At 41.0% G+C, this 12,418-nt stretch overlaps 1 protein-coding gene across 3 annotated transcripts; it reads left to right on the plus strand.

Moving 5' to 3' along the window:
- Positions 1 to 2,438: 2,438 nt before the first annotated feature.
- On the plus strand, positions 2,439 to 12,370 carry Msr-110. 3 transcript variants are annotated; one of them, XM_017244969.3, is made up of 7 exons: positions 2,439 to 2,657; positions 2,821 to 2,924; positions 4,548 to 4,574; positions 5,712 to 5,909; positions 10,131 to 10,372; positions 10,439 to 11,610; positions 11,695 to 12,370. In XM_017244969.3, exons 2-7 carry the CDS (start codon positions 2,829 to 2,831, stop codon positions 11,715 to 11,717), a joined length of 1,758 nt encoding a protein of 585 aa, XP_017100458.2. In that variant the 5' UTR covers positions 2,439 to 2,657; positions 2,821 to 2,828; the 3' UTR covers positions 11,718 to 12,370. The 3 variants fall into 3 exon arrangements, with proteins under 3 accessions (XP_017100458.2, XP_017100459.2, XP_070136515.1); XM_017244970.3 differs by lacking the exon at positions 4,548 to 4,574 and having other exon boundaries at positions 2,440 to 2,657; XM_070280414.1 differs by lacking the exons at positions 2,439 to 2,657; positions 2,821 to 2,924 and adding an exon at positions 3,110 to 3,228.
- The last annotated feature ends 48 nt before the right edge of the window (positions 12,371 to 12,418 follow it).

Consider the following 12,418-nt stretch of genomic DNA (forward strand, 5'->3'; position numbering starts at 1 on the left):
AACCTGAAATCGCTGGACCCTTGCGGGAATCATTCAGACGTACAGCCGTACCATCACAGTTTTTGAACGATTAATTTTAAGTTGATTTATAGGGAGGTTATCTTCAAATACTGGATATTTCTATAAAAAAGCAATGAATATTTCAAATCAATTCAATTGCAAGCAGTATAACATAGTATTAATTTGATAACAAAGTTTCTAAGAAGCTATACTGTGTATTATATTTCCGTTTTTAAATGATAAGCTTATATATTTAGATTAGGTTCTACGTAAAAAATAAGACTATGTATGCTAATTCATTTAAGAGTATTAGGCAAAAGAAGGGAAAAAACTTAAGGCAGGTCAATGGGGATCGCACTCGCTTGAATATCATCAGATTGTAAAACCTGAAACTTTTAGATGGGGAATTTCCAGCAGTGGGTTGTTTTGCGTTAACTTCTAGAACACATGTCATCTGTCCCCTGACTTTTGGATAGGAACCTCTGAAATTAAGATGTAGCCGTATTGCCAATTGGAGACCTATTTTTTATTGTCCCGCAGAGTCCAGTGATGCAATGAGAAATTTATTTTGCTGCTCATTGTGGCATGCAAATTAGGGAACCCACAAAAAAAGACCGTAATTAATAAAGTGGCAGCAACAAAAGAAAGAAAATGTAAATAAGAGCCCTGGGATTAGCTAGATATGGGATGATTGCAATTAGAGGGATGCTGGGCCCCATCTCGCATCTCCACTTTCGCGTTGCATAAACAGCAACAAAGAAAGCCACTTCATTTGGGTTTATTAACTAATCTCTTGAGTTTTGACCAACTCCAAACTCTGTTTTTATTATTTGCGCCGGCTGGCCGTTTGGTTCGTTGGCTTGTGACATTTTAATCATAAACCCTAAGACTTATGCAATTAACGAAGAGAGTAGGAAAAAAACGGATCTCCTCCAGGTTGCATAACCACTGAGAGGTTAGGCGGCAGGCGGGTCCAATGTTGGGTCACCGAAATAGATAATAAACGAGCATCTAGCATGATATAAAGCCAAGCGCACCCAATGAGAAGGAAAAAATCAAAACAAAATACGAAAATCTCCAAAAAAAAGATCCAAAGATGATTTGTAGGAAGCGAGGAAAGAAATTGGTGGGCCGACATGGCGTATGAGCAATGTCGATACCGGATACCAATAAAAAGAAAGATGGAAAGCCTTTTATTTTTGTAGAAAAATCTATAATATTCAAAATTGTCTAATAAACTTTTACAACAAATATCCAAGTTTTAGACTGACTACAAATCATTAAACAATTAATTACCCTTTAAAGTCTTCTCATAGATTAAAAGTAATTCAAAGAATTGTTTAAACTAAAATTATGGGCAATCTGAACCAAACAGCAGGCGACGGCAGCTGTTCCAGCAATCAAGATGAACGCTGAATATACAGCATAAGTCATATATACTATATATAATATATGGCTGGTCTGCCACCGATCTGCAGCTGTATTGGCAAGTGCAATGCTTCGGCCAGCTACAAGTTAGTACAATGGAAAAAAAATGTAAAAAAAAAATAGTACATCAGAAAAACTTAATGTTTTTTTCGTAAGCAACTTCAAGTGGTGCAACAACTACAACACCAAGTTGCAGTCTCAGTCGGCGTCTCAGTCTCAGTCGACGAATGCGTCGGCAGCAGGTCTACAAACGGGGAGCAAGTTATACGAGATCTGCCATGGTTGGTAATTTGTGGGTACGAGTGTGTTGGCGGAGTAGTACCTTTAATTTTTAGTGACTCGTTGAAGCTTTTTGGCCAGGCCTACCATACAGGTATACCCTACATCGTTCACATAATATTAGTTGTTCTGCTTTAAGAGATAATCAACTGAATCTAATTGAAAGAATGTCTGGCTAATCGTTAGACAAACAAGAGAAAAGCCTCATTCAAACCATCACAAAGCTTCTAAAAATAGTTGTGTGTTCAAATCATTAAATCATTTAATATAATTTTATTTTTAATCTCAATTCGCGATCGGCTAATTGTCCAAAAAATACAACTATCACGTGTGTAGCTGGTTCGGAGAGTCTAAAAAACCCGAAAGCTTATTTTTTTTTTCACCTGAGCTTAGCTTTAGAAGGTACAGTAGGTATTGGTTGGTTGAGACTTTAAACATTATTTTGTTTCCAATTTATGTAGTCGGTTGATCTTTTTGTGTTATCACTGTACCCTTATTAAAGCCTGTTTGTGTTAGTAAGCCAGCCAGCCAGCTTTAGCCCATTTTATTTTTATTTTTTGTATTTTTTGTTTTTAGTTCAACTTTTGTTTGTTGTTCGTTTGCACTTCGGATCGTTCGTTTTTTACCTTCGTGCCGATCTTGCAGCTGTCGCGGTCGACGTCGACGGCTCAGCTGCCGCGCTGCCAGCGACAACGAAAAAGTTTTAAATCTGGTAGAAAAATCCGAAACGAAACGCGTTTGTGGCTTCAGACGGCGAGTGGCAGTCGTGCAACCAAGTCGTACTATTCCAAAGTTTTCGAAGGCCAAAATCCCCTCTACTGAAAAGTTGGTCAGGCAACTTTTTCAACCAACCTAACCCGTACACACCACCAACCAGATACAACGCAAAAAGATTTTACGCAAAAAAGCAATCCTTTTACTTTTAAACAATTTTTGGATACATCCTCTATGTAAGTGGACGAAAATCGAGATCCTTGAAAAACTAAAAAGTGACAAGTGACTGAGAAAAGTGCAAGGCAATAGTACAATGGACATATAAATATATGAACTGTTTGCCATCAGTTGGCCTTGCTTGGATTAAGGAGCTGTAACTGATTCCATATATTTTTGTAGTGCTATAGATGACCGAGAAGGATACCGTCTCGATGGCTACCGTGCAGATGAAGCCCGACTATGCGGCTAGCGAGGTCTACAGCACCGCTAGCGAGCCGCCACCGGTGAGTACAGTGAAGCCTTAATGGCTACCCTTTTTCGTTTATTGTGTGTGTGACAAATAGCGCAACTAATTAGCCAAACAAGAAACAAATTCCTAATTTTGAGCGGCAATTATTTGCGCTACTTTGAAATCAGTCTGCGGATCTGTGGATCTATGGATCTTGTTGTTATTTTTAGTCAACGTTGATTGGCCAGCAGCCGTCGGCCAAGTGGGTTAGAAAAATGCCAGGGTCACCACTTGGAGTTATTGCATCCGCTTGCGTACCACAGGGCGTATGCGCGATCTGTCTGCACGCAGGCGCAAACGTGAGCTGCATTTTCACCAAACGGGGGAGCCTGCTGGCTACCGCCTGCTAGCTGCCATTGCATGCATAAGCAATTTAAAATCCACAATCCCCGAGCCCCATTAATGTGCAATTTTAAAAATTATTATTGTCTGACAGCAAGGGATTGCATGCAACGTGAGCGGCTTTGACAATCGCACTGTCTTCGAGTTGACATTTCCCTGAGATGGCCGTGTATCTGCAAGATACAAGATACTGGTACGCCTCACCGAGCAATTCTCGGCAAGGTGTGAATGGATCTGTGTTTCCATTATGGCTGAACAAATAGAAAACCACCTTAATCCGAATCTCGGAGAGCTCTAATGGTTCAGTCACGATACGCTAATAACGCAAAACCTAAACAAATACGGTTTATATTAGATATTGTATATACCATATACCTTTGTGACCGACCGACCGACCGAGTACTTTGACTTGTTCAACCCGTTTCGCCAGTCATTCCATATTTATTTACGTATCTAGTATACCACTGGAAAATTATTAGTTCTCTGGGTCCGATTCTGTGCGAGTTTGTGTGTGCGTTTGTGTGGGTTAAATAAAATTTGCATCAATTGCACTTTGCATTTTTCATTTGACATTCAACAACCAGCATCCGCATCAGCCATAAAATTATTTGCGCACAGAGGGTTTCCCCCACGGGCCTATTTGCCTATTTCGGCTTACCTGGCAAATAGTTATATAACAGGCTGACTTAAAGTGGCTTCACTCAAAGTGAGTTTCGTCTTCTTTTTTAGATACTTTTATTTTCATTTATAAATGCATTCATTAATCCAAGCCAATCACTTGAGTATGATTTGTAAAGCCCATAGCCTGACCTTTCTAATAACTCAACAGTCGATAGTCAGTCAGGCCATCAATCAATCAGTTTCTCAATCAATGTTAGCCTTCACAAGAGCGACCCTTGGCCAAAAGCTTTCCCCTTTTTGTGCATTATTTACCTTTAAGTCATATGTGTTAGGTGTTTTTTTCCCCTCAAGTATTTTTAAGCGACCCCTTGCCGGTCCCTCTGATGCAGTACAATCTCATTAACTTTTTTGTCTTTTCTTGTTTTTATGTACTTTTCCAATCGCATATTTCTGTGTGTGACTGTGTGTGCACACCACTCGAAACAAAAACCACAAAAACCGATTTTCTTTCGTTTGTGAATGCAAAAATAAAAAAAAAAAATAATAAACAAAAAACTGAACTCGAACCCGAACCCGAAACCGTGATTGACAATATGAAATTTTCTCTATCCCCCCGCACACACGCCATCACGACACTCCACCAAACCAACCACAGATGGGATTTTTTAACTTTAATCATCAGGTTTGTCGCTCAAGTCTTTTGTTTGCACAAAATCCTCACGAAAAAATTAAAACCTCATCAGCGCTGGCTTTAGATAGCCGTAAATATGTAGAGTAGAGTATGAACTAGAGTGCCAGACGATCCATCCATTCACTTCCACTTCACTTGATGATGATGATGATGATCACCGTAACTCACTCACAATTCACTTTCGCAATTGCATTTTGGGGCCACACCAGCCACGCACGTAAAGGTGTTAAAAAACATTGCACATTTCGCTGCACACACACATTCCCGCACACATCATACCCATCGGATAGATATATAGATATGGATACATCCAAAAAGAGGCCTCACCTGACTGCACCCACACCCACTCCTAAAAACACCAAAAACAAAAAAACCTTAAACCAAGACTCTTTGGTTTTTTTCAGCCTCTTTAAATTTTCTCTTGGGCTCGACTCTGTCATTTCCTCAATTTTGCGGTGGGTTTCCTGTTATGCAATCATAGACCTCAATGCGGAATGATTTTTTACTTCATGCGCATATACCTATGTATACTTTTTTGTTGATATTTCTTTTCTTTGGCTTTTTGCATAAACTTGTAAATTTTTGCACCTTAAGCGGAAAGCTAAAATATTAGTCACGCCAAATACTCTGCTGACATAGCAAGTATTTGCGATGATCTAAGACGGAGTTGATTAAAACCATTTTACAAAACATTTGTCAAAACAATTACATGATATGACCAAAAGAAATGAGTTTAAAAAGCTGCTGCCATTATTTTTGCTGCATCAGCCAGAAATTACTTATTCATTTTGAACATTTTTACCAATCATTACTAAGACGATTTCTAATATGTAGTATACTTGTATTATTATGCAAATTAATAATTCTATGGTTGATTTTCTATCTTAATTAAATTGCAACATTTTTCTGCACAAAGCACCCCTATAAAAACTAAACTTTTGGAGTCACTTTGAAGGGGAAAACGTGCTTGGCCGCGCTGGGAGTACTTTTGTGGAGTAAGGTCGCTGCTTTTACCTGACCCCCAAAATAGTACCCGGCGAGAGGTCATAGACAAAAGAGCACGTAGTAATACTAAGCTGCATACATAACACCTCATGGCTAATCTCGATTTCTATTTGCTTTTTCCAGGCCTACAAGCGCCAGGCGAATTCGGTGAAAATTGCCAAGATCACCGCTTTTACGATCATCGTTTCCTCTTTCGTTCTGGGATCCTTTATCCTGGCCTCGTCCTATCTCCAGGCCAAGGCCTCTTGCGATCAGGTTCAGGCTCTTGACTCTGTCTTGGAGAAGGAGCTGATGCTCGAGACTCTGCAGCAGGTGGGCAAGGTAAGTTGAACCCATTAAGTTATATACATACAAATAAAACATATAGCTATAATATAACCGTTGCGCTTCAATGATCCGCTTCCAAGCCAGATTAGTATCGCGTTCGGACTCTGAGTTGAAAAATTATATTGTTGGCTAATAATGGTTCGCATCGTTTGGCTGAACATACCACAGATTGAACTCCCCTCCCAAAAAAATTCGAATATTAAGGCAAATTAAATATAATTACCGGAAAATGTAGGTACAATCTGTGGTAGCCGAAAAATATTCACCTATTCGTGTGGAGTTCGGTGTAATTTTCCAGAAATATTTTCGATTGCACGCGCTATTAGTTCCACGGCACCGGAGACTTGTGACAGGCACTGTGGCGGGATCGGGGCGTATACTGCTGGCATGAAATGTGATACGTAGGCGTAGCAACTGTTTCGGATTTCAGGAAAATTTTCGTGAGGAGAAACTTGTAAATAAAAACGAAAACAGTTGGTGAATTTTGGACCAGACAGCTTAATGGCTTTTTCCAAGTTTTTAATGTGTTTTTGTGGCAGCTCACATTTAGATAAGAATCACTAACCAAAAAAAAATATTGTTCATAAAAACGAAAATATTCGACAACTAATTACTGGTTCGTGATTACTTTGACATGTCAGCTTCGGATATTTTTGCTGTAAAATAAATTTGTAATTACCCTGCCATAACTCGAATAACAAATTATTAAACAATTTCGCCAAGTAATATTTGTTTTATGGTGCAGTAAGCGATTTCCTATTGCCACCTATTTGCAAATTCGATTGAAGTTGATTGAATAAGCGCCATTAAAGCCATTTCGCATATTCGCATGTAATGGCCAACATAAAATGTTCAATTGTGTGCTTCCTTGAGAAATTTCACGCATGTAACCGTAACCAAATGGTCATTAAATAGCGAAAAAAAGTAACAACTTTATAGCCACGCCATAAAACAATGGATATCAAGAGATTGATGGTGGTTATGAGCGATGGCCAGTGACTGGGCAGGGAGCACTACTCATAATTCAAGCCTAATGACTTTTCGAAATAATGCGTCTGAATTTGTGTCATCAATATTCAATTAGTCGATATGGAAAGTGCAAAATTAAACAAATCACACTAATATGCTGCAGAAATCGCAAATCGTTTTTAATGCTCTGATGAGGTTATTCAACCCGAATGACTTATGTAAACGAATGAACGAACAAACTTGGCGAATGCAACGATAAATTCAATCAAGCGAAATTCCCATAATTTGACGCTTAAGTGGACACCAAAATGGTGGAGTTGCCTCTGGAGCTTGCGACATAATAACCAAAGAGCAGCAGCAGCAGCAGCCACATCAGCAGCAGCAACAGCAGTGGCAAACAATTGCGAATCAAATGCCAGCAGACAAAGTGAAAGCAGCGATCGTGCAGTATAGTACAGTACAGTAGTAACTACCACAAACAAAACATGTTGCAAGTCACATACATACTTACATTCAACATAACAGAAACAAAAAATGTTTGTAATCCACTGAAGCGGGCGTGGGCGCAGCAATTGTTGCTGCTGGGGCATCCGAAATGCCAGAGATCATCAGCAGCAGTTGCAAGTTGCAACTGGAGATGGTCCGAAAATCGTGAAAGTAATTTTATTTCAATGCAAGTTCCCTTGATGTTGCGAGTGCCACTGTTATGTGATCAGTTTCAAGCAACCTTTTTTTGTATTATTAAGATTATTATGCGATATATGGAGGTATATGTGCCAGCGATTGCAGTTAATTGGATTTGGTTTTAATAAATAAGAGTGAAAGTTACCAATTATTGCTGAGAGCACTCCAATCAACAACTGTTATTGCTGTGACTTTAAATATTTATCCATCAACAGAAAGAGTTTTTTTGTAAATATTAACACCTTTAGTTGAAACAGTTGTTAAAAACCAGGAGTTGCTGTTAAGTTGTGAAAAGTTTTCAAGAATTTGTAAGATCGCAGTTGATTTCTTTTCCTGATGAAGATCTTCTCACGTGGCCATCTCTTGCAACAGCCGTAATGCAATTTAGCTGTCATTTTTGGTCTTTGGGATTTTTTTCTTCTATTTGGTTTCATTTGCCGGCTGGCGCCGCTTGGCACCGTCCAAATCACCAGGCAGCCGAACAACCTTTCAGCCAAACATCCCAGGCATCCAACAAAAAGCCATCAGCTTTTTAGACCGGAGTCTGAAGACCGGAGAGCGATGGAGTTCCATTGTGGTTGCGGCCATTGCTGTTGACTGTTTGCCATTTAAGGCAAGTTGCGCGCTTGAGTCTTTCGTTTTTTTTTCAATTTTTTTATTTTGCTTTTTTTTTGGGACAAAGCAAATGGTTTTTGGCCTGACGATTATGTAATATACAGACACAAAGACACTAGTGTGTGGACAACCACATACGTAAATATAATTTATTTGCTGTTGTGCAAAATTGTTTGCCACTTTACCTAAAAAGAATTAAAAGAAAGACACTGAGACTGAGTCTGAGTCTGTGTCTGTGGTTGAGGAGAGGCGAATGAAAAACTTATTATGCTGGCTAAGCAAATTGATTTTTTATGGATGATTTCCCTAAAGAAATTACCCGGCTCCGCCTCTAGAATTTCAATTGCAATCCGTCCTGACTTGACGTGCGTCAGTCAGCCGGGCTATAAATAAAAGTTTGCAAAATAAATGCCTACGTATGTCCGTCTGTCTGCCTGTCTGTCATTTTAATTGCACAAAGCGTTCAATTTGTAATCATTTAATTGTCATCTTAATGCGACTCCAGTCTTGTCTCTTGGCTCGTCTCCGCTCTGGCCAAAAACAAATTAGGGGCCAGACAAATGTTCTCATTGTATTATAATAGATCTTATCTCCAGTCCCCGCCACTGGCCTTGAAATCCAACTACGAGCTGAAAAAGATTTAGAAAAAAAAACACTAAATAAATAAACACACAATCAATCTGAGCGCCGGGACTTGTTTGCTGAACTGGTTCGGGTTCGGGTTCGGTTTCAGTTTCGGTTTCATTTTTTTGCTGTTTTCCTCTTACATATGATTTTAAAGTGAAATTTTCAGATTGTGTGTCACCTGGACGGGAGCACATGACTCAGGTTTGACTCAGTTTTGACTGGTTATTGGCCAAATCAGCATATAGACGGGTTTTCAATAGCTTCGGATGTGGTTTTTCTGGGAAGCTGTGAAAGAAATTTCAATGAATTAGTCATAGTTTTTGGTCAAATATATAATATAATAAAGGATATTAGTTTCGAAATGCAAATCAATGATTAATCTCATTCTTTGTGGCTTTGGTAGCTAATGTCTTATTTAATATATAATCAAAAGCTTCTAGTTTAGCGAATCAACTCTTACGTAGACTTCCTACTTTTAAAATGAAATCTTCAAGACTACATAAATAACTCAACTATCTAGAGGAAATCCGAAGAGAACTCGTCTCCGTTTTCAATGTCAACCTCTTTTGTCAAGTACACGATGACCTGCAAAATAAGCCATCCACAAACCGGACATATAAAACATTATCCAAATCACCGCTCCAGCTCCAGCTCCATCTAAATTTCCAACTCCATCCAACCAACTCCCCCACGTTCGTTGCCTTGCATTAATGAGGGTTTCAAATAATTTAAATTTATTTTTCGTTTGTTTGTTTCTATGTTTTATGATGGGGGGAGCATTGTGGCTGGGCGTGAGGTATATATGCTTAGCCACGATCCACTCAAACAGATATAGCCGTTTGTTGTTAAAATGTGTGTGATTATGTAATTTCGTTTGTCGTTTTGTTTAGACTTCTCGGGCCAGAGCAGCAACATCAGTGCTGGTTCCGATGGCATTTTACTTTTGGTTTCGCTGCCCGTATCTAGGTTGGGGTCACATCTCCGCCGGGCAATTGACTGCGCCGACTGCCACCAGGTCTTGGCTTCTCCCTCATTGTTTCGTGCACGAAGCGGGCGGCCAATAAAACCAGCTTAAAAATGTTGAAAACAAAATACGGCAGGCAGTCGGCAATTGCAGTTACAGTTGAGGGCCCAAACAATTTTTGAGTAATTTTTAAAATTTTAAACAAAAAGGTGGAAAATTAGTGGATGACATAAGGTGATCTAAGACTATATTTTGGGGTGAAGTAAGAATTTTCGCTTTTACATATAGTTTTGTTTTATAAACTAAAGAAAGTAATGCATTTTTTTTTAATTTTATTTTTTTAATCCTCTTTTCAGGAACTGCCTCGTGCTGAGCCTTTGTTGGGAGCTTCAGGAACTGGCGATGAATCCGAGCTGCAGAGCTTGGACGCGGAAAGCCGCAAGGCCGTCCCTGCCCCAGCAGCTGCCCAGGATGCTGATAAGGACAACTCCTACTCCGACAGCGATGAGACCGATGAGATGCAGAAGTTCCCCGGCAAAGTGCCGCTCGAGCTGGACTTGAGCGACCTGGCTGCTGCCATTCTGCGTAACAACAAGAAGTGAGATATTAAAAATATTTAAAAAAAAAGAGTAATATTTTTATAATTTTGAATTCCAATTATCAGATCCCGCATGAACTGCGTCGTGGAGCGCAAACACGCCGAGGAGATCGTCGACTCGCCCTCCAAGACTGTGGCTCTGCCCTTCGGAGTCAACCTGACCACCGATCCCAAGAAGGCTCGCATCACAGGCGAACGCATCTCGATTTTCTGCGACGGCGGTGACGACAAGGAGCGTGAGGAGAAGGAGGCCAAGCGCCAGCGCGAGCAGGAGGAAGAGGACTCTGACGAGGATGCTGAGCCACTCCGTCCCATGTTCATTCCCTTCCAGCGTGTGCCCATTCCATTCGGCCGCATTCCCGACCAGATGCCGCTGACCCACATGCCCCAGAGGATGATGCCACCAGCAATGCAGATGCACCAGCAGTTGCCCCAGCAGCAGCAGCAGGGACCCATTATCATCCGCCAGCTGCCTCCTCCCTTCCAGCACCTGCCCATGCGCCCACCCATGCCTCCCCAGGTGATGCAGGCCCCCCGCATGGAGTCCTCCGAGGAGATGCCCATTCCCAAGATCCAGACCGTGCGCATCCACATGCAGCAGCTGCCCTTCCGTGAAATCCACGTTGCCGATGATGTTCCCGTCCAGATCCCTGCCCAGCGCCAGCCTGAGCAGCACCAGCAGCCACCCATGCAGATGCAGATGCGTCAGGAGCAGCGTGAGGTGCCCCAGATCCAGATCCAGCCCATGCCTTTCGGTATGGCTCTGCAGCGTGTTGGCATCACCGCCGAGGACCTGAGGAACATCCAGCGCATGGCTGAAGACCGCATCACCGACGAGCTGCGTCGTCTGGCCGCCGAGGAGAGTGCTGACTCCAACGAAGGAAACTCAAGTGACGAGGATGTGTCCTCTTCCGGCGAGCAGGCTACCACCGAATCCCAGCCTCAGCAGCAGCCGTCTCATCCCGAGCCGACGCCGTCAGAGCAGCACCAGGAGCAGAGCCAGGAGCAGGAGCAACAGGTGCCCCAGATGCGCATCCAGCGCCTGATCCTCCAGCCTCTGCCAGAGCAGCCCCGCGACACCATGACCCCACCGATGCCCGATCAGCCCCAGCAGGTGCCCTTCGGTCGCATGGTCTACGGCCGTAGTCTGGCCCAGCCCGTCCGCATCCCTGTGCCCATGATGGCTATGGAGGGAGCATCCAATGCCGCTGCCTCCGAGGAGTCTCAGCGACCTCACTGTAAGTATAAATGTTTTTTTGTTTTTAACTTAAGAACTTAAGACTTAAATCAACAAATAACTAACTAAAATCTTTACTTTGCAGTCGTCCAGCCTCGTTCCGTTTAAGAAACAAGAACACCACGCCTGTGATTGCTGCTGTGCGAATCGAATCTCGACGAGAGGGGAGATTGAGATTGAGAAGAAACTAGGAGGAGTCAACACGTCACCTACTTTACCCAAAATATCTATTGTATTGTAACCGAGTCGTCTCGATTTGTTTTGTAATTGAAGCAGCTTAAAACAAAAAACATATGTAAAACCAAAACTTAATCAAAAAGTTTCAGAAAATCTTCCAAAACCTTCTTATCTCTTTTTCTGTATTTCATTTTTGTACATTTTATGTTTCAACAACAAAAACAACAACAACACAAAAGAAAACAACAGTCTTCTGTGAAAAAATTATGAAAGTTTTCCCCCAAGTGCTTTTTTCCAACTTTCAGTTTTTTTGAATTGTCTACAGTTTTGTTTTCACATAGAAACACAAATAAATCTGATGGAAATTTTTGTACATAAATTATTATCGTATTTTTAATTAATTAATTTTCTTGTGTAGTTGTTAGTAAATTAAGTTCGAAGCTGAAGCTGATCTGATCTTGATATAATCAACTTCCAAAACAAACGACAGCAACAAATCAATATGTACATTTTATATGAATATATATATACTACATATCACACATATTTTGAAACGAATAAAATTGTGGATAATTGGAAATCAATTGCATTGTCTTATTTCTCGGTGAATCTTCGAAGAATCCTAAAGCTTC

This window comes from Drosophila bipectinata, chromosome 3L (genome assembly GCF_030179905.1).
Source record: "Drosophila bipectinata strain 14024-0381.07 chromosome 3L, DbipHiC1v2, whole genome shotgun sequence".
NCBI lineage: Eukaryota > Metazoa > Arthropoda > Insecta > Diptera > Drosophilidae > Drosophila > Drosophila bipectinata.